A 22,641-nucleotide genomic window follows, 5' to 3' on the forward strand; every position below is an offset into this window, starting at 1 on the left:
AGTTTTAGCCACGCCCACCCCTCTCTGCTGGCCAATCGGAGCGCCGGAGCGGTTTCAAGGCCACTCTGTGTGGAGAGTCCCTGGACTGGCAACAAAATAACAAAAGCATCGAACGTTGCAACAGTAACGGGGCTCCCTCCGCGCCTCTCGTCTCCCCGTTTTGCCCCATGCGCGCCGCAGCGCCCCTTTTATCCGATCCCGGCGACAGCTCCGGCGGCGGCGGGCTGCAGAAGCCGATTCGGGGGCCGGTTGTTTATCTGAAGGAAGGAGGAGGCGGGGAGACTGGAAACCGCCTGTGTCCCATTTCCTCTCGTGTGTGTGTGTGCGTGCGCGCGCGCGGGGTTTATCCCCCCCCCTTCACTCCAGCCCTGGATTCTCCATGTTGGACCCGATCTGAGGAACATCTAGGTTGCTGCCTTTGCATGCAGCGTACTCCAGGGCTTTGCAACTGAAGGAGGGGCGGAAGACATACTTCTTCACTGCACTCCCCCGTGTTCCTCCTCCTCCCTGGACGTTTCCCTCCTCCCCTCTCCTCCTCCCTGGACATTTCCCTGCCCCCCCTCCTTCTAACCAAAGGATCCCCAGGGTCTGTGGGATTGTTAGATGGAAAGCCGGTCTATCATCACCCAAGTGCAGAGGGACGAAGTGCTTTCAAAACAAGGTAAGGGGAGAGTAGAAGTTAGAAACTTTGCTCTGTTGTTGGCTTTTTCCCTCTTCCTCCCTGTTTTGCAATTTGAAAAAAACAACCACCAGCGAATGTGTTCGTGCGCGCGCGCTTCCGTGCTTCCCCGCGTTCGTCTCTATCCGTTCTCGCTCCCAGGAGGGATCCCTTGAACCCCAGTGCTGAGGCGGGCGCGGACGGGAAGTGTGCATGCCCTAGCCCATTTTCCCGTCCATTTCTTGGGAAGAGCGGCTTCCTATACGACGACGCCGAGTTTCCGTATGGCCGATCCATAGGGCTTTACTTGCTGTCAACTCTATTTAATACATAGCTATACTCTTCCTTCTGGCACCATCGTCAGTTTTCTAAAGTAGATCCCTTCCCTCACTCGTTCGTATTCCTGCAGGTCTCGGATATATTGGGCCCTTTATATATTGGGGAGGAGCGGGGGAAGAAAGCATGGCTTCTTTGCACCCCGTTTCCCTCGCCGGGGTGGGTCGTGCTTTTGTTGCCCTCGATCGCGCCCGAAGCCTCTCCCTCCGCTCGCTTCCCGCCCCGAGACTAAGATTCGGGGGATTCTTCATAAACACCTCCGTTCTCTGGCAAGAAAGGAGAGCCATCCTGCGCTTGTTTTTCACGCGACCTCCTCCTCCAGCCCCCTCGCCGATCGTCCCCCCTTTTTCCGCGCGTGCGTAGCCAACACGCAAGCAGCCCCCCCCATTTTAATTTTGCTTTTGAAACGTTCAGAAGTGGAGCGTGTTTATCCTCGCCCCCTCCCTTCAAGTTCGAAATCTGAAATGTCAGGTTTCAATAATTCCAGGCCAGCTGACGGATCCCTCGCCCTTAAGCCTAAAATGACAGCGAAGCTTCAAAAACAGGAATAATGATAAATTCAGTGCTAGGCATTGGGAAGTCGAGGATGATGGACGCAGAGAATTCTGTGCCCCCCCCCCCTTACCCGACGCTCCTTTTCTCAGCAAAGTCCCAAGCTCCAGTATTTGGATATTTCAAGGAGCCGAGTCGTAGTACTATAAGGGCGTTTGAGGTTGTCAGTTACTGTGCCAAAGAAAATGGGTTATCTCTTTCAGGTTTCCCCTAGAGTAGTTTGCGACTCCCCCGTTTAATCGGACTGGCTTGGAATTTCCTCAGTGATGACATGCGCCTTGTCAAGGCTTTAATATAATCTTTTTGTGGCGTGTTTGTGTTTTAGATGGGTTTCTTCCTCGGAGGTACCCACAGGACTTGCCACCAGTCCTCTTCTTGTCGCTCCATCTCCCCCCACCTTCATTTGGGCCCGTGTTTATTCAGCTGATGTTTGCTTATCAACCTTTCCCTCTTCACTATTGGCCAGCAACTCTCCCTCCCCTTGTCTTCTTGACGGAAAGGGTCCCTCTAACCTAAACATCGTGTGTGTGTGTGTGTGTGTGAGAGAGAGAGAGGGGGGGAGCTGTAGGCAACAGTTCCTCCCCCTCCCGTTGGGTGCTAATTATTGCTCTAGTCCATATGGAGCAACCTGATTCTATCACATATGTACTCAGTAGCAAGTCGCGTTGAGTTCAGTGCAGCGTCCTCCTAAGTAAACGTGTGGGGTTGTTGCTCTTGGACTTAGAATACCGCCCCCAACCAATAACTCAGGCTGCAAAGGTTTGTTTAGCTAAATATGAAGGAATTATTTTCAGTGCTCTTGGGAAGTGGACAGAACTGCATGCCAAAAATGTAAAAAATGGGCTTTATTCTTCTGCACAATATTTTTACTTCTGTGCAATGTCTTCAGTAAGCAGCTGCCATGAGACAAGATACCCCCCTTGCGCGCCTGCAAACACACACACACAAACACACACACCAGTCTTGTTCATGGATGGAGGCACACACTTTTTTCTGAAAGCGTTTATGGAATGCCTCTCTCAATCCAGTGTCAGATTTCTCCCCCCAGAAGTTCTGGAATTCTTGCATGGAATGCTTGATTCTTGAATTTTGGTCACTTGCTGCTTGATTTTTATTGCACTGGTTCTTCATGTGTGTGGGAGCTCTATAACACATCCCGTGTTTGGAGAGCATTATAGAAATTCGAACAATAATAAATAAAAGTTCCGTACTACGTGTTTGTCTCAACAGAGGCAAGCACATAATTCCAGATCAAAAATTTCAATAATCAGGAATGCTGCAGAGGTTGCGTCTATTTTCTAATGTGTGGTGGAACTGAGGTATTTTGAAATCAGAGGCACCTATTAATTTCTATGTGATGGTACAGAATAAAGAGCATTGCTGTGTTTGATATGCTTTATTTGTGTCCGCCCTGATCAATTGAGAGCTTAAAATTTAGCTTGAGGGAACCGTTGTATCCACCACCTGTTAAAAGAAGTGAAAGTGGCTGGTTTGGAGGATTTAGGCAGCGATAATTCTATACATACATAATTGGGAGGAAGAGCTACTGAACTTGATAAGTCCTGGGTAGACATACATAGGATTAGATTGCATGAGAGAGATGAAAACAGCTTGTTTTAAGTATTTACTCCAGAGTAAACATGCATACTATTGGATTACTATTTTTTTTAATGCCAAGGGAATCTAAAATCCTGAGGAATATGGCTTGGGTCTCATTCCCTCTCCCTACCCATTTATCTGCCTTTTGTGCTAGCCTGCTTCTCTGTGCTGCTTGGAAGGGGTTCCGTCGTCTTGTAGTTTTCCTACGCTTGTCCCTTTTCTGGGCTTTTTGACCCGTCCCTTTTCAGGAAAATGGAGGCTTTGATGGCAGTCACCCAGAAGAGGACTAGCATGGATATGGAATCCTTTGCGGACAAACAAGATGCATAACAAGGAAGGGCCCAGCAGGGTCTGTTCATAATGCGCACAAGAGAGTCAGGGAGGGAAAGGGAAGAGGGCGATTCAGGCATACTCCCAGTGCCAAAGGTTGCCTTGTAAAAGTAAGAAAAATTAGAGGCATTCACTGGCAGTGGTTTCTGCTCTCTTTATGGTCAAGGCATTTGTATGAAGACCTGTTGACATGCTGAAGTGTCCAGACAAGGCCCAGTGCTTGTGTGTATGTGTATGTTATTTGTGAGTAATCTCTGTGGGTGGCCCCACAGAGAGAATGCAAGTAACTTTTATGGACTTGATCAGCAAACAAGAATTTCAAGTGCTTAAGCATAATCTCCTGTCTTGGGAAGTGTCCCCTTCTGGATTTGACTCCTTGCAAGCACTATTTACTCTTTTTGGTGCTATTTTCTCAAGGATTCACATTTACAAAAAGGCACAAACGAAGCTAAGTTTGGTATCACTAGATCGGAAATTATTCAGAGGCAATTTCTAAGGAGTGTCATGCAGCTTGGTGGGGAAAATCTTATAGTTATTCTGTAAGCCTAAGAGTTGGGTATATTTAGCTTAGGTGGGGAAAATTATAAAGGAAGGGCAGTGTTTACTGTTCTCAGATATTTAAAAAGGATGTCCAGCAAGATAAGGAAGAAGAAGTCCATAAATTATTACTCCACAACTGCCCCTCAGTTGTGGAACTCCCTTCCGTTGCAGGTCCGGAAATGGCCAGTCAAGACTGCATTCTTGTTTTAAGTTGTGAATGTCGGATCAAACAGGTTCATTTCTATGTTATATAAAGAAACTGGGCATAGTTCTAAAAAATCCTTTTTAATCTTAAATTACTGTAACCTATCCTGAGTTATACAAAGAGGCAGGATAGAAAGAGCAGTGTAAATAAATACATAATTTTGTGTAAAAGCAGCAGATGGGCACAGGAAGCAAATGTAGGGAAATAGATATGTACAGACAATAAGAAAGATATTCTTTTTGTAGCTATAAAAGTTCAGCATTATGAGTCAGATGTATTAATATACAAGCCCGTGGCCTACAGAATTTCAAATGGATAAAAAAATCTTCCCCACACATAATGTATTAAAAATATAAGCAACAAAATGCATAGACAAAAAATCCAATAGTAAAACCAAAATGAATACTCCACGCTTGCTGAATCATATCTAAAATGAATTTTGGTTCTGACTTGCTCTGGGCCACCCATCTAATATCCCTGGTGCCTTTGTCTTTTTTTCTAAGCATATTGTTTTGACTATAGAAGACATATAACCAATTTGATCCAAAACAGAATTTGAGAGCAAGGTAGGAAACACCATTTTAGGTACCACCTGGACAGGCGTGCAAAGAGCAAAAGAATTGTGTAACATATTGACAGCGAATTATCAATATAATTCGGGTTGGTAATAGTTTCTCTGCAGTTTGGAATAATTAGGCATGTAAATTGCTCATGGGCTCAGTGAAAGTAGGAAGACAGGCATTGTAGCCGACTTCACCTTCTCAATGGCCTTTGGCCTTCAGCACATTCAGTGATTGGATACTGCTGGCAGAGGAGGGGAAATTTTCTATACCAGTCCCTTTAAAGGCCCACAGCCGTTCTCAACTTCACTTGATTTGATCCCTCCTCAGCCAGATCAGTCCAGGGCAACTTCTGTTTTCTATCTGGAACCAAATATATTTTTCCTATATTTCTGGATTTGTGTGATGTCAGCCAGGCATGGGCTAGAGAGGGTATGGGGAGCCATCAGTTGGGAAACTGTCCGCCAATGTAGGTATGATCAGTGTTGCATGGAACCATTTTGATCCAAAGTGCAAGAAAAGAGAGAAAAGAAAAGCAGTCCATGAGATGCTGGAATTCTTCAGCAGAACATGCTGCTTCAGCTGTTTGTGGAGTTGCTGTCTTTGCTATTAACTTTAAGAGTTGTGTTGCACCAGGTAATGGCCAGCAAGATCTGTTCCAGTTTTTGGATTTGCTAGTGGCACAGCAGACCCTTCCTTTTCTCTGCTGAGCTTATACAATACAGCAGCCTCCCTCCACTTGATTCCTTTCAGGTATGTTGGAATACTCACATCTCTCAACAGGTGTTAATATGATCTGCATATCACAGTGTTTTACTTCACTTTTTAGAAACAAGTCGAAAGTCTGCTGTTGGGTCTTTGCAGTTTGTTACAGAATTGTAGGCTGTGGGTGTATGAATAGTTTTTCACTATTTCACTATTGCATTTTCTTTGTATTTTGTAAGAAAAAAATAATCTTTAATCTAGTGGGTCTCAGATTGTAGGGTACAAGTCACTCAGGAATAGAATGGAGTTGAGAGAGAGTAGGCAGGCTTGAGCTCTCCAGAGATTATTCACTGCAATTCCCACAACTCTTGCCCGTTGTCTATGTTGGCTGTGACTTATGGACACTGTAATCCATAATACCTGAAAAGTCCCAATTTAGTTACTCCTGCTCAAAGGCATAAGAAAATTTTCTAATGCAAATTGCACCAATTCCAATGTTTCCAGTAACTCCACATTAGCAGGGCTGGGCCAAGAATTTTTACTGCCTAAACTGGAGGACAAGAAGCCAACTGGACAGATCATTGACTCCTAGTTCAAGACTGGCAATGTGACCGTATCCTCTTCCATACCTGAGAGTGGCAGGCACAGAATAGGCCTTGTGGTATACACAGCTCTTCCCACCATAAACCCCACTGCCATGCTCCACTCCCTAGTATGTACTAAGAACGTAAGACCAGCCATGCTGGATCAGACCAAAGGCCCGTCTAGTCCATCCCTCCGTACACATGGCAGCAAACTGGCTGCTTGCAGGATCTCTCAAGCAGGATGGGTACAAGACCTCCACCTGCCCAAGCTCCTCAGCAACTGGTGTATGCTGGCATGCTGCCTCTGCTAAAGAAGGCAGCCCATCGCCAGCAAGGCTAGTAGCCACTGATAGTCTCCTCCCTCATGCCTGATACAGCCAGCTAGCTCTGCCTAATGGTAGGGCTGGTCCTGTTTTTCAACCACCAAAAGGGTTATGTTAACCATGGTAAGTCAGGGAATGTATGGGAGTGTCTGACCACAGCAGCTTATGTCTCCTGCCCATGCCAGCTGGTTTTAGGAGGGGGAGGTTGAGAAGCCCTGTCCAAGTCCTCCGGTCATGCTAAGGATGAATGATCCAGTTCATCAAACTAGTAGGATATACTTGTCGGCTGCGTACATGTAGCTGTGTGCAGGGATTCTGTATGTTTGCTCTGCTAAACAACAGATCCTCTGACTGAGAACTGGAGGAGGAGGTTTCTAAAAGGTAGGGTGAGTTTAGTGGGGACAGGCTTGGAAAGTATAAGAAAAGCTGGTTTAATTCATACAGGAATGTTTGGAATGCAATTCCTTTCTGCTGAAGTCATAGCATATGTAAAGGCTTTTGAAAAAAGGCAAATGCATATCCCATGGATGTCTCTGCACTTGATAAGCAAAAGTTGCGAGCCTGAAAATGGTTAAACTTCATGGAATTTCTTTTGATTTCAACAGGATTTGGAAATGTATAACTGTGTGCAAGGTTCCAAACATATTTTTTAAGAGGAAAAGAACAAATCCCCTTCCTGACTTGTGTGAGAAACTGAGTCTGTGACCCTAAATTTGGGTATAGACTGCACAATAGCCAAACACCACTTTTGAAAGCCAGTGTGGTATAGTGGTTGAGAGTGCGGGACTGGGAGTCAGGCAGTCTTAGTTCTAGTCCCTGCTCAACCATGGAACCAACTCGACCAGTCACAGACTCTCAGCCCAACCTCTATCACTGGGTTGTTGTTGTTGGGATAAGACTGAGAGCAGGAGGAGGAGAATGATGCAAGCTGCTTTGAGTGTGTTATAAGAAAAAAGCAGGATATAAATCTAATGAATACTAGCAGATTATAAGTTAAGACTGAATATCGACATTTAGAAAACATAGGTTACTAAGGACTTGTCATGGTTTTGTTGCTGCTGCCATTAAGGGTTTAGTAGTTTCCCCCTAGACCTGGTTTATGTATAATTACAAACCAACGTATCTGTTAAGTATGGATTGCCACTGCTTTGTAGGTTGTCATTACGTGCAAACACTGCAGTACGGTTAGAATACGGGTTGTTAATCATGAACAACCCAGAGTTCACAATCCAGTAACAAAACATCTGGTTCTCTTCCTGGCTGTTTGTGGTCAACCACTCATAGTTAAACCATGACACAAGGGTTACTAAGGGTTACATGCTTCATTGGTTGCCCATATTCAAGCAGTACTTTTCAGTTTGTATGTGCAGCAGGCCATAGTGGTGCTCCTACTCCTGCTCTGTACCGCCATTGTTTAACCTAGGTCATAATTACCTGGGGGTGGTGTGCTGAATGCTGAACACAGAAAAAGGCAACTTCCCCATTATTTAAGGTGATATGGGAACTTCGCTAATAGGGTATGGAGCTAGAGCCTTGAAAGGGGTGTGCGTATGCACACATGTAGATATAGGAGACATCTTCAGAAGGATGGAGGTCAGCCTCACATGCTTCCAACCCATATATTGCCTTTTGCTTATTGTGTTTTAATTGATTGTTTTTATCATCGTGATGTGTTTTTATCTTACTGCAATCCACTTAGTTGGCCCTCAGGCCAATATAGTGGAATATAAATTTTAAAGATGGTAGTTAGATAAATAAATATGCGTAAGCATTCATGGAATACAGTGGGCAATCATTTTTGTACAGAATGCCTCCTCCAACCTCTGAAAATAATTTTTCATACTATGAAAAGTATGCTGGGGTGAGTTGAAAAATTTCATTCTAAATCATGGCTATTAAGCAATAGGTTTCCATAGCAGTTGCACGAGAAGGCTAGAATATGTTTCACTCTTGTGCTCATAGTGCTAATGGGGGGTGGAGGAGAATGGCACTTTGCTAGCAGCCCCACAATGTTAACTCCCCACAACAGATTTGCAGCCCCAGAGGAAAAGTGTTTGTAACCCCGTGTCCAAAGCGTGAATTGATCTGCTGAAAATGTATGAAATGTATTTTCTGAGCAAATTGCAAGAAAGGAGATGGTGGTGGGATTGAATGTATTCAACATTTTAAGACCCTCATCATGTCTTTGGGGGACTGCCCAATGGAGATTTGAGGAAATATTCACATGCTAGGTGCCCCATGTAATTGGGATCAAGACAGCTAGGAGAACTAGGGCTTCTCAAACCCCAAGCTTAGTACTTCTGAGAGAAAAGCATTTATGTGTGTGAAGTGGATGGTTTTTAAAAATTCCTTTAAGATTTATTGAAGATACTTCTGCTCCTTAGGTGGGTAATTATTCCAATCTCAATAAAACTAGGTAACTTTAGATCCTGGGCTTAATGGTCTTTTGGGGGAGGGCCCTTTAGGCAACCATATATGTTGCTTCTGTTGTGAAGTATGCAGCATTTCTCTTCTTCCCAGTTGCCCCCTGTAGTTTTCTGCTTTACAGCCACTTTGCTGGTATGTTAGACTAATATTTAGAGCAAAAAACAAACACAAACTCCACCACCCCCTGCTTTGGAAAACCTGGAGATGTCAGGCTTCACATTTTAAGCACACTAAAAGCATGGGGCCATTATCTCTACAGGGATAAAATGGAGTTTCCTTCTACTGCCCTGATTCTAAATTTATTTGGGAGTAAACATCACCCTTATTCTCCCTCTCCCTCTCTGCGCATGGGTGTGTGGCATCTGTAGTCATGTACATCCCCCCTTGGTGATTTTTTTTCATGGAAGGGAGTCTATAAAAGGAATCTATTTTTAAGAAGGAAAGGATACTGCAGTGGGCAGAGTCTACTCTGCTGTGCCTCAGCGAATGTGTAGCATCCCAATCCGGGACTTGTTTGCCATTGTTCCAATCAGCTACCCCCTCCTGGGTGGTCAAGAGGGAATCCAGAGCTGTGGAGCCCTTGGACTTCCTCACCTCTTAATTTTTAAAGCTTAAATGGTGAGGAAACAGCAACTTGTTGAAGAAAGGGTCAACTGCGTCACTTCTGGGCCTTTTTGCTAACCACAAAACTAGGCCATGGGGGGGGGGGTGAATAAAGAAGCAAATGTTTTTCTTATTGTGTTGTTCTTAATATCATATTTAAGGTTGATTTTATGCCATACTTCTGTATAATGGTATATTATAGTCCCCAAGAAGACCTCTTAATTCCTTGGGAATCATGATTCAAACACAGCCTACAGTCTCGTAACCCAACGATCTTGTCTGTCCATCTGTCTATGGTAGATGGCACTGCACAAGATTTTCAGGAAATATGCAGAGCAAGAGAGAGTGATTTGTTGAAAATCTTGCACTCTGCCAACTCCCACAGCCTTTGAGATTTTTCCTTCCAGGAATATCACAAATTTCAGGTTCCCTCAGCTTGCATCTGTCTTATGGTGCAATCCTATGCTTGAACAGAATTAAGACCAACAACTCCCTATTTCCCAGCCAGAATGGCTACCTGGGGCATGCTGGGAACTGCAGGACTATTTTTCTGTCTAAACATGCCTAGGATTGCATGCAAAAGCTCTTGCCACAGCTGAGCAATTTCTTTGGGTCTTCCCCTTCCTTTGGGGAAGGCCCCTCATTACCAAAGCACAGAAGAAAGGGTGCCCCACCCCCACACTGATATGAGTAACCCCTTAGTACTTCCTCACAGCTTGATTTCCCTCTTCTCTCTCCCTGCCCTCTACTAGTTTAGATTAGAAAGATAAGGCACTTCCTTATATCGGCTTAGAGCCTTGATCCTTTTAGCTTGGTATTGCCTACCTCAGCCTTGCTCAGGACTATGTGTTCCATCAGGCCCAGTCAGCCTGGGTGGGGATGATGGGAGTTGCTCTCCATAGTGTCTAGAGGCTGGATAAGGCTTGTCCCCCCTGAGTGGCAGTGGCTCTCTAGGGCTTCAGACAAAAGCCTTTCCCAGCCCTGCCTGAAGATGTCAGTATCAGACCTGGGGCTTTGTGCCTGAGAAGCACATGTGGTGCCCCATGCAGCATCACACCCATTCCCTAAGAGGAGCTAGGCGCTCTCCTTGGGGTGGCAAATCTCTGGTCAGTTTCTCTGGGTGGGGCAAAAGGGCAACACTCATTGTTAGGCTGCTGGAGGAAGGTTGGCAAAGAAATGCTCTGCTGGATGAGATGAACGGTGCACCGAAATCTGAATTTTGTTTCCACCAGTGCCCAGCCAGAGGTTTCCAGGAAGCATACAAAGCAAGGGTGATAGCCTTCCCCTCTGCTTTAGTCCATGGTTTTGGAATTCAGATATAGATGTCCTTGGAACATGGAGATTCTATTTAAGTGCCGTGGCTAATAGCCTTTGATAGTCCTACTCTCCACAAATTTGCCCAGACTTTTTTTTTTTTAATTAAAAGCTCCTTAAGTTCATGTTTCTGGATTTAAAGATAAATTTTAAAAATGAGACCAACATGGTTGGGCAATATCCAAGCACATGAAAACCCTCCCCCAATTTGGCTGAAGGACTGATGCTGAAGTACTTGTTACGAAGACCTAGAAATCTGGGGGGAATTTTTATGTGCTTGGATTAGCCACATCCCTCCCATGAATTTGTTTAAAAGGGAGTTTCTCTTTGTATTCACTTGAAATACGAAGTAGAGAGAGAACCTGTTTGTCATGAACAAGTGGCAGCAAAACAGGTCTCTCCATAATTATTACAGTAGTTTGTGCTTTGCTACAGATGTGGAGAATTGCCTGACAGGCAAGCTGGGTGGTTACCTTAGTAAAAAAAACTTGACTTGCAAATGGCTACATTCATCTTTATTTTGGCTCTCCAGCCCTCTCTCTGCCCCTTCCCCTAATTCTGCCCTCCCACCCACCCCCCAAGCATCCACACCAATGCAGCTTGCCCTGCAACAGACCCCTAGCCAAAAATATTTTGATAGTGGAGCTGTATGTATTCAGAATTCTGCACTACAAAACCAACCCTAAACCACACATTGAAGAGAAGGGGGGAAAAGCAAGATAAACTTGAATCTGAACAGTTTCATTAGCTTACAGTTCACATGTATAAATATTTATGATTGATGAATAAATATGATACACAGGGTCTTAAGCAAGATTGGCATAATGAGTTGGAGTACCTCATTTTGCCCAATCAATGTAGTGCTTCATGGTTATCTATTTTGGAAGTTGTAATGGATCTTAGGTTATGTTTAATTCAGCAAAATTAGATGTTTTAGATTTACTGGACACTGCAGGGTCTCTTTGATAAGGGCTTAATTAAATCAGCCCGCTGTTGGAGGTATAATCTCACTAATGCTTCTCTTCTTCATATGTTTTTGCAATGCCCAGTAGCTGCTTCTTTTTTGGAGGAGGTAATAATTTGGATAAATTTTGTGATTTAAAGTTCTTTAATATTCAGTGATGCCTATATTCTTCTTCACTGCCCACCCATTTTCTGGAAGTTGATGCTCGGTGAACATAAATGGATCTTCTGTGCCCCTTTTACTGCTAACAGACTAATATTACAGATGGATAAGTTTATGCATATTCAAGTTGCCTTTGTTGATGTGTATGCATAATCACTTTTAACAATGTTGTAATACTTTGCTTTATACAAATGCATAGGGATACACTGCATGATGTAATTAGTGTAAGGGTTCTTTTTAAATCTTACCCAAAGGGAAACAAAACCTGTAATGTTTTAGTGGAGGCTTACAGGTATGCTTGGAAGTATGTGTGTTATAAGGAAAAGGTGAAACCTTGAGTACAAGGAAACCTCCCATGTTTAAAGTCCTGTAATATATCAGTGTATCCGGTCTATATGCCCTTGCCTAGGCCGTAAAGACTCATTCAGACATTTGCCAAGATGTGCAGAAGGAAGAGCAAGGCTTTGCATGCTGTCCTCACTTTTCCCCACCTCCCAGGCCCCTTAACCCTGCTGGTTGCAGCCTCCGACCCCCAGAGAGAAAGTTCTGAAGGGAAGAGAGATCTTACTGTGCTTGATCAGATGGGATTGGCATCCCTCAAGCCAGCCTTCCTTGACCTCTTGCCTTCTAGAAGTGGTAATCTAGCAACCCCAGCCCCAACCCTTATTCTTCCCCTGCCAGCATGGCCAGTGCTAACCCAGATATACCCAATGTTTATGCCGACTGGTGTTAACAGGAGTTGCAGTCCAATGCAGAACCAGACTGGGGAAAGCTGCCCAGAGCACCATGCTTAGGAAGGTTTTTCAGTGGTGGCACCTTCTGTGGAATTCAGGTTCCTCCCTGATGGCCATTTAGAAGACTGGCAAGAAGTCTTCTCCAATGCAAGGGCTTTGGCTTTCTGGATTTTAACTCTTGCACGTTATTTTCTATTTTTTAATAAAATTTTGAACAAATACAAAAATCATGTAATAAAGGGAAAAAACCTCTCAATACATAAAATCAAGTTAAAGAAAAACAGAAATCACCCTTAGTGCACCGCTCCACCAGGGCCATGGCTATCTAATTTTTTCCCCCTGCTCTTTCTGAAATACCTCCTTTCAACCGAAATTGCAATACAATTTGTATTGTAACTTTCTAAAAGTGTTTTTGTTATGATGTTCTCAATTACCTGAGAGAGCTGGAAGCAGGTAAAGAAAGACACAAATCCTTCCATTCCCCGATTTTATGTTATTGTTCCATGGGTCATCAGTAATAAAAGCAGAGGCTAGTAGATGATGTTGAGTGTTGTAGTCCGACACATCTAGAAAGGACTGGGTGGGGAAGGCTGCTTTAAACTGTCAGGAGCTGTGTGGTTCCAAAAGACACGGAGGTTGGCTGTGTGAAGATTCCCCCCTCCCCAAAAAAACACTGGAGGCACAGGTAGCCCTGCACAGCCTGTTCCTGCTCCCATGCATTGGGAGGATGAGGGGCTGAAAGGGACTGAGGCAAGCACCTGAAAGGGGCCGAGGTCTCCACTAATTCAGTGGGACTCCCACCTGGTAGATGGCCATTGCAAAGTCACCTGAATGAATTATCAGAGCTAGGTCCTTCCTTGCCAGTCATCCCAGTGCCTTGTGCCATTGATTAAAGCACTGAATGGAGAAGTGGAGTTCCCTCTTACTGAGTAATTGCAAAGGGTGGTTCTTGTGTGTTTTTACATATTTTTCCATGAGAAAAAGGGCATGGTGTTTGTGTTGGTTTTGTTTTTGCTTTGCTTGATGTTTGTTTCCTTAAATGATGGGGATGAACCCAAAGCTCCCCAACCTCATGGTTATAGTGCAGATTTCTATGGTAATATATTTATAATTGGCATAGAAGGGAACTTATCTTAGGACATTGTCTCTAACGGGGAGTCCTGGCACCAAGAGGGCCACACCTTATTCTGTACAGTGGTTGAACTGTATACAGAATAGTTGCAAGCTGAACTCCTTGTGTTTTGTGGTCATTTGAGAGCCACTGTGGTACTGTGCTTCAAGTACTGGATGGGGACTCCCGAAGCTCACTGGCTGACTTTGGGCCACCCATGGATTCTCAGTGTAATCTATCTCAGGTTGTTGTGAGGCTAAAGTAGAGAGGAGAACCTTGTGAGCCACCTTCTTACAGGGTATTGTGTAATAATTCGCAATAATATTTTTCCTGGCGGTTTATGTTCTTTCCCTACATGAGCATTTGTGCATTTTCATGTGTGTTTATCCACACACAGACACATCCCAGGGATCCCTTTCTCTGGAGTGCATTGCTCTTGGGGGTCTTCCCAACCTCATCCTTGCAGATTTTAGGAAGGCTCTGAAGGCATGCCTGCCTTTTTCTGGCTGGCCTTACCAAGTTGTTCTGGGTTACCGCTACAATTGCACTGTAGGTTTTAGTACTGTCTAGGCCAGATCTTTTATGCTGCTGTCTGCTGCTTTTATGAATGTTGGCTGTGTTGGATCATTTCTATTATAATGATTTTTATGCATCTGATCCATTTTGGGTGAGCTCCTGACCTGCAAGGTAGCCTAGAAATATTGTAAATAAATAGACAAACCAAACACATACCAAATCAGCTAAACACACACAGACCCACATCTTTACCTACCTGATAACTACCTAATCAAAATAAACCACCTACAATAGCCCATGGCTTTTTAGAGGGTTGTTTCCTCCAACAAGCCCTGTCACCTGGGTTCAGACAGCATAACAAACCATGGTTGGGTGATGTTTATGGAAAATGCATCCTGGATATACCATACCATGATTTAATTAAGAATGATTTAAGCCACCATAGCTTATTCTGATTGTGTGACCTGTCCTGGTGCATCAGAGGTGTTTTCAGATGCAGGATGCCTAATGTTAATTTTTATTTTTTCTGACATTTTATTCTTATCATTTGTTTTTATGGATTGTGTAAACCACCCAGAGAACTTCAGCTGTGGAGCAGTAGAGAAATGAAATAAAGAAATAATATTATTTAAATAATATTTTAAATTTGGTAATCTTTTACATTGCCAAAAGAGGTGTGTGTGTGTGCGTGCGCGCACACGCTTCTGCTCTTATGGCTAACCCTCTGGAAGTTGTTACCACAAGTCAGTGCTCCATAGAAGCTTCAGTGTTGCTATTAGCATTTTAAATGTTTGTTAATTCAACTGAGGAGTCAAGTTTCATTCTAACAGGAATTTCTGGAAAAGAACAAAAGTTCTTTTGCTAGATGCTGCTGCTACTGCATGTACATGTTTTCTGTGCAGGCGGACTGGTACAGCTGTAATATAAAATAACAATGCCCCATTGGATAAATTGAGTTCTGTCCCCTGCCTTTTGCCAGAGCTGGAAAAATCGCAGGTGTGCAACTGCCCGGTTGCCTAGATAGATTGGTGGCACCTAAGCACCATGTCAGCAAGCTCCTACAGATTTCTGTTGGCCTCCCAGTCCCCCCCCCCCCCCGCACAGCTTTCCTTTGGGTTATGGCAATCGGCAATAAAGCATGTCTTTTCTGTGCCTACAGCAAAATTTCCATGTGCTCTCATCCCACCAGAACCAGCAGTAAAATCAGTTAAGAATAATTAAGGCTACTGTTGCTAAATGTTTAAGGGCTGTATCCAATGCAGGTCAAAAGCCAGCAGAATGGGACCACAGGCAGCCCCCCAAGCCCTCAGAATCTTCTCTAGTGTTTGGGAAGCCCTCAGGAGCAGATTTAGGTGTGCGCATGTGTGCAGAGGGGAGCACAGCACAGGGAAGGCTTATCACACCAGCAGAAATCCATTTGTGTGATGCTGGATTTAAACCTACATTCTCACTGCTCAGGTAGATTTCTCTGGCTCAGAAGCTTTTGTTCCAGAACATAAATAATACCTTGCTGCTGGTGCTCATTTTGGCATGACACTTACATACAGCAGCACTTACTGGCTGAATCTGCTTTACTGTCAGGCTGCAGGCAATGCAGAAGGACTCTGGCTCTCCTGGTTTGCCCACTGTGGATGCAATCCTATGCAGTTTAGATTGGGAAAGAATACTGGGAATCGTTGGAGCTTTTCTGCCGAAACGGGCATGGAATTGCACCGCTGCTTGACTGCACCTTGAACAAGGTGGTTATCTGGTGGTTCATGGATCATCTTGAAAGCATGCCTCTGTAGATATTTATTAAGGAAAGTTCTGCCTGCTACCTGATTATTATAAACAGAAAAGAAGACATAAATCTTGATAACTGCCAACATACTGCATCCTCCTTTGATTTTTGCACCTGTGTCCAGCCTGGGTAGGAACCCTTGATTTCTCCCCCTTAGCTAGGCTGTTGATGCTTAGAGAGAAGAAGGGTATCTGTTCCATTTTAAATTTTACTTTCTTGTGCTGTTGCTTGCATTCAGGGCTGGTGACAGACAGCTTAAACATATAATCCTACTGCTAATGTACTATACAAGTATCCCCATATCTATCCTGTGCACGTTCAACTTTGAAAGAAAGGAAGGAAGGAAGGCAGAAAGAAAAGATTTGCATTGCTGCTGGAATATGCCCAGCCCCTGATTTTGGCAGACCTCCAAGTTCTCTTCCTAGGAAGCAAGTAATTGGTGATAGGCTGAGATGGCTTGAAGGAAAGGATTGACCAGTTGCCAGGGCTGGTGGGGGAAGAGCTGTGTATGGTCCAAGCAGAATGAGTTGCACCTATAAAAAGGTTACTCAGGCTTGCATGACATCACTGGTTGCTCACCAGCAATGCCAGACCCGCCATATGAGCCATCTCCTGTCACCCCAATAAAATGATGCCATGTGCAGAGCGTTGATGTTTGGACTAGGATGAAATCATCCTGTGTAGCATCAGTAAAATGGTAACAAAGATCCCTTGATGTGATGAAGAACCTCTTTCCCCCAAACCTGGAGCTTATGTGCTAACTTAGAAAAGAAAAATAAAACCACCATGCCTTGTCTGACAGTTTTAAATATAAAGCATTATGCCCTACACTAAAAGGGAGCAAGGTACTAGATGCATTTCTGAATGCTGCCTGTCCTGGTTCCTTGTGTCTCTTGTGTTGCCACTGCCATGGTATTGAAGAACTGAGATATGAATGAGATTTTTATCTGGACACACAGCCCCGTTGCTTCTACCTTCGCAGCATCTCTAAGTTACCTTAATTTCCCTTTCTGTCTGAAATGTGAGATGATGGATACTGGTTTGGAACAAGTCCAGGATCCTAAACCAACTTCGGACCAGGGCTTAAGATCCTAGTTTGTTCCAAAGCTGGTTACCATAGTTTCCAGGTCTGGATGGAATAGGAAACAAAAATCAATTAGATTTGTGTCTGTACGTTGCAGCTTGCCCAAATGGGCTGTGTGTATTCTTCATCCCTAAGAAATGATTGTCCACATGCAAGCACTCTGTATTATACTTGCTGTTACAATACCCTTGCAAGGCAGGACTGCTTAGTCCCTTTTATGGCCAGATGACTGAAATGCTGTGCTCCTCCTTCACATGACACGGTTTGAGGCAGGGGAGCATTGCTGGCAGGGGCCTGACATCATGTGGTGGTGTCCCCTCAAAGGCTTCCGTTTAGCCATTTTCCTTGTCTCATGCAAGGGCTTGGTGGCGGCTGTGGGACATAAACCCCCATCACCCGAGTTAGTGATTGAGGGAGAATGCTTTAACGTTAAAAGAAAGGCATTGGCACAAGAAGTTTCCTCTCTGTATGTGCTGCATGTTCTGTCACTTGCTGGATTGTGTTCTGAGAGCTGCACCGTAGATTCTGCACCCTGTACGAGTGCCTCTTCCTCTGTGGGCTCTCCTGGACTTTGAGAATAAGATCAATAAGATGGTGTCATCAGTTTGCACAGTATTTCACTAAGCGCAAGAGGAGAGTTCCCTGTTGTGGTGAGTTAAAATCTATAACAGTTTCCCCCAACTTGTTGGCTACTAATGATGGGGCTTGTGGTCCAGTGCCTGTGGGGGGCACCAGCTTGGAAAAGCCAGATTTATAACTTGAGCCCAGAGAGACAACAGAGGAAGATGAGGGAAGCGGAGGCAGAGTTAAAACGGGAAGAATGTGTGTCATTTCCCCCATTTTATTCCCTGGTCTTCTGAGGAGGTTCTGCCATGGCTTTGGCTCTCCCACAAGGTGAGGTAAGTGAGGACGAGTGGGAGGGGCTGGCAGCAGAGTTTTTGTGCAGGGAGGCTTTGGATTCGGAAGGCAGCTGTGGATGGTTTTGATTAAGACGTTGCAGGTTGTTCTGGTTTGTTTGTTTGTTTGCTTGCATTTGGATCTCTTTACTGTTTTATTGGGCCCGTTGCGCAGCGTAGAGCAGATGCTTTGCATGCGTAATGTCCCAGGTTTGATCCATGCAACCTCGGCTTGAAAAAGATGTTAGATGATACAGCTGGGAAAGATCTTCTGCCCGAGACCTTAGGCAGCCTCTTGCAGATGGAGTGGGCATGCTGAGGTGGCGGAGGGGCAGAACAATCGGTGCAGGTCTGGGGGCTCCACTGCCCAGAGGGTTCAAAAGGACAGTGTTGGCTTCTTTTCCCTTTCTAAATTCCTTGCAGGATGCGCATGATGGAGATGGAAGCTCTGCTCAGTCCCACACGTGTTCATGTCCTCAAGTGCCCTGTGCCCATGCGCCCCTGAGCAGACCCACCTTGCAAAAGGCTTTTACAAAAGAAAAGGCAAGCTGCGTTGTACCTGCAGCTGCCACCTGGTCAGGTGGATGCTAAGAGTGATTGAGCAGGTGCCATGCTGTGGATCTGTTTTCAAAACTCTTCGCAGCTTGCGAGGCGACTTGGCTCCAGGCTGATGGGAAAATAAGAAGCAGAAAAGGGACCGGCTTCATTCCTTCCTGCTGCCTGGGATTCCCCCCCCCCCCCACCTTCCTGCTTTTACTGTGAGAGGTCAATGAGTGGCAGACAGGCAGGAGCAGGGCGCTTCCTGCGACAGTCTTGCCTGGGTGTTTTCAAGCCTGGCAGTGCGAGTGTGACATGGCCGAGCTAGACAGAGCCAGTAGGTGGACAGAGCTTAAGGCCACTTCATACCTCTCCATTTTTGCCTGATGCACCTGTCTGCGCAGGAATAAACGCTCACATGTGTTGTGCAGGGAGCATGGCTCAGTAGTCGGGCACTGGCTCTGCATGCAGGAAGTCCCAGATTCAATCCTTGGCATCTTGGGTAAGGCAGGAAAACCCCTTGCCTGAAATCCTGGGGAGCCATTGCTGCCCGTCACTGGCCGCAGGGACAGAGGGACTCCGGGTCTGAGGCAAGGGAAGGCAGTTCCCCATGGCCCTAGTTCAGGGGTTGGCAACCCATGGCTCCGGAGCTGCACGTGGCTCTTGAATCCCTCTGCTGCGGCTCCATTGCTCAAAATATGTATCACAGCCCCCGATCTGCAAGCCACGCCGGCACAGCCCCCGATCTGTTTCATAAATACAACACAGTATAGTTTTTTTATACATAGCATCAAGGTAAAAAATGATATATGCAGTGTTATTTTCATTTTAGAGGTCAAAAGAGTTTTGTGGCTCCCGGTGTTTTCTTTTCTGTGGGAAACGGGTCCAAATGGCTCTTTGGGTGTTAAAGGTTGCCGACCCCTGCCCTAGTTAGTCTCAACCCAAAGCCGGTGTCGCTTCGCAGTTTCCTGTGACATCAGACATTGTGTCCGGTATCACAGGTGACTGATGGGCAGGTGGTAGAGACTGGATCCATTGCCAGGTGCAATTAGACTTGGCCCCTGATTGCTGTGATAAAGGAAGGGTGATACTGTATGCTTACTATAATGCCTCTAGATATTTATTAAGGAAAGCTCTGCGTGCTACCAGCTTAACCACCACAACAACAACTTCAGTATGGAGTGTGCAACCACCCGTGAGGATGTCATTCTGTGAGGCAAAGAAACATGTTAGCCCCTGGACCAAAGTCTAATGAGCGGAGGGGCTATTTAGTACTCTCCGTGATTGCAGCAGCTGCAGGGACAAATTGAACAGCACAGGTATTTTGAACAGATTGCACTTGAAAGTGTTTTGAAAATGGGGTATCAAAATGATAGCCTCTTTCTACTGGCCTGAGCCCAGTAATCTCTAACGATGCCTTTGTGTGTGAGGACAGGGACTAGTCATGCTCTCTCTTTTGCATGCTCTGGCATAACCTACATTGTGGGCAGCTAAGATGGTGGAAGTCTGGGCATCTCCATCCACAGGACATCCTCCATTCCATTACTATAGCAAATGCTTTATGCTTCTGTATCGTTGCACCAGCTTGTGTCAATGGTATCCATCTGGCGGTGGAATGGATTCTACCTTTTCCCTGCATCCTCCTGCCTTGCCCTCCACATCTGCTCTGGGGACACACAAAGTGGTACCAGAGTTGGGGAGAGGAAGGCAGGAAGTACTGTTGCGTGAATTATATTGGACGTCACCTCTAATGTTTCGGCTTTGGCTTTTGGTGATTAACCTTCTGTCAGAATGGGATAATGTACTTTACATGTTGTTTTGCACTGGGAGCCCTCTGGGTAGAGCCAGCTAAAAATCTTAAGATGGTGAACACACACATTCAGGGAAGGGGGAGAATGCAGAGAAGTTGCACTCTTGTGACACTCATGTGTGCAAACTGAGTAGGGGTTCATCTGGCTCACACATGCATGTCGATTTCTTAGTGGCTGCAGCATCAAATAATGGACTGTGTCTCTGAATAGACCTGGGGACCGAAAGCTTGGGACTACAGTTCCCATCAGTCTCAGACAACATGGCCAATGGTGAAGCATTATGGGTGATGTCAGTAAAGATACATGGAAGATCGTCCTGAGACACTTGTAGTGGATGGCCTAGAAATGCTTTTAATAAATAAAATAAAAAATAGTAGGATGCCTACCTCTGGACACAACAGACACAACATCACAGGCAGGACCTGGGTTTCCCATTTCCAGCACAATGCATTTCAAAGGCATCCATTCCAGGATTCAGGAGCCAGTGATCATATGTACAGTAGAGGGAAGAAAAGAAGGGATGCACATGCATCTGTGAACCAGCCCATAGTGGCAGAAGGACTGTTCATTAAACAAAAATAAATATTTGTGTGAATGTGACCTAAGCAGGCTTTATTTCTAGGTCAGAAGATGGAACAGACAGATGAATTCAAAACAAAAGAGAACACTTGCTCCATAATTCTCCTCATCAGCTGCCCTATTAGCCATCTCTGTGAACACACACCAGTTTTATTCATGGGTTCCAAAATGCTTTACAAAGAGGAGCTGTGCTGTAGCTGTATGTCCAGCTGGAGCTGCAGAAACTGATTAAGGGACTTGTCCAAGGTTTTGTGCGAATTGGGAACAGGGCCCCACGGAACTGGACCACACGGCTCTTAATTCACTTCATGCTCTCCCGAGGCTATGTGCACCAGAGAGACTTTGGCTGTTTTTTGTTTTGTTCTGTACTTGCAGATCTGCTTGACAGCATGCACAGCCTTCAACTTACTCGCTGGCCACTCTTGGCAAGCACAAATGGGCAGCGAGGGAGGTTGTATTACAATGGCTGAACCAGACTTCCAGCAACAAACTGGGGAGTGGAGTTTTGGGAGCGAGTCTGTGTTTTCTTGTTATGAATGGCATTGTTCCCCTTCCCCCTCTCCTTTTCCCGAGAATACTGCAAATCTGATTGGGTTGGGGGTGGAGGGTGGCCATGGCATTTTCAGTCTGGTGCTGCTCAGCACTGCGTATTAGTTTCTCTCCCTCATCATGTGCAAAAGTGTGTCCCCACAGCATCCTTTTTGCTTCCCTTCCCTAACACTATCCTCCGCCTTTGCAGCCCCAGCATCCACCCTTATCCTGAGAATATATATCATCCCAGTGTATTCTAGCCAATGAGCTCTTGCCATTTTGTTTCAGTGGCAGGTAGATTTTGCTTTTTGTTTAAGAAGAACATCAGGAAGGGCTTGCTTTGTCAACTAAGTGGATGGGAGGAGGCCAAGGACAACTGGTGTGCTCTTCCCTCTTATTTTCCACAATTTACCCCTGCAGTCTTTCTCCCCATCCCGGATCTACTTCCAACTGGCTTTTCTCTCTCACATACCCTTCCAAACAAGCCTGATGGTGCAAGGAAGGGCTCTTACTCTAGCTTTGATAAAGAAGCAGTAAGAAAATGTGGAAAGATTGTGAGTAAAAGACTACAACCAGGTTTAGATGACACAGTTACGCACACTGAAAGGTTGAGCTTGCAGGTTACTGCTGAAACATGCATTGACATAGGAACATGAGTTGTCATGTTGTCTGAATCCAGCCACTCTAACAAGCTTTGGCTTGCTAACAACAATGTTTGAAGAGAACCCACGCTATGTTGCTGGGTTGACCATCTTGACTGAGTTCAGAAAATACAAGAACCCATGGGCTGAACAACAACCTACAGTTGTTTGACAGTGGTGCCCACTCAACCCATACTTAACCCTTGAGTATAGATTATTATGTGGTCTGAACCCAGTCTGTCACCAGGATGCCCTCCCCAAAACTTCTGCGGAGGCAGGGTGATGATTCACAAAAGCCTCATCGGGAAACACTGTAATTGATATAATAACAACACACACACAGAGCGAGAGTGAGAGAGGATTGTGAAGGGGAGCTGCTTCAAGGAAGGGAGATGAATGCAGAATTGATTTCTTTTGGAGTGAAGAAAATCTCTGCCTTTTGGCTATTGTTAGCCCTGTTTTGGAAAACTGAAGCTGTGCTGGAACTTGCCTGGGAAGTGGAGGCAATGTTAAATTTTCAGAAAGGAGCCCGGAAGGGCAGATTGATAAGGATTAACAC

General features: G+C 45.1%; 1 protein-coding gene across 2 annotated transcripts in view; it reads left to right on the forward strand.

Annotated features, from left to right (window-relative positions):
- The first annotated feature begins 289 nt into the window (after positions 1-289).
- CTDSP2 (CTD small phosphatase 2) overlaps positions 290-22,641 on the forward strand; it is a 61,498-nt gene continuing 39,146 nt past the window's right edge. Inside the window, exon 1 of one of the 2 annotated variants that reach the window (XM_044443097.1) lies at positions 290-661. In XM_044443097.1, coding sequence (XP_044299032.1) covers positions 604-661 — 58 coding nt within the window. In that variant the 5' untranslated portion in view covers positions 290-603. The remainder of the gene's footprint in view (positions 662-22,641) is intronic. The other variant, XM_044443096.1, reaches the window with a different exon arrangement.

The sequence above is a fragment of the Varanus komodoensis genome, unplaced genomic scaffold (assembly GCF_004798865.1).
Source record: "Varanus komodoensis strain SLA01 unplaced genomic scaffold, ASM479886v1 scaffold41, whole genome shotgun sequence".
NCBI classification, from domain to species: Eukaryota; Metazoa; Chordata; class Lepidosauria; order Squamata; family Varanidae; genus Varanus; species Varanus komodoensis.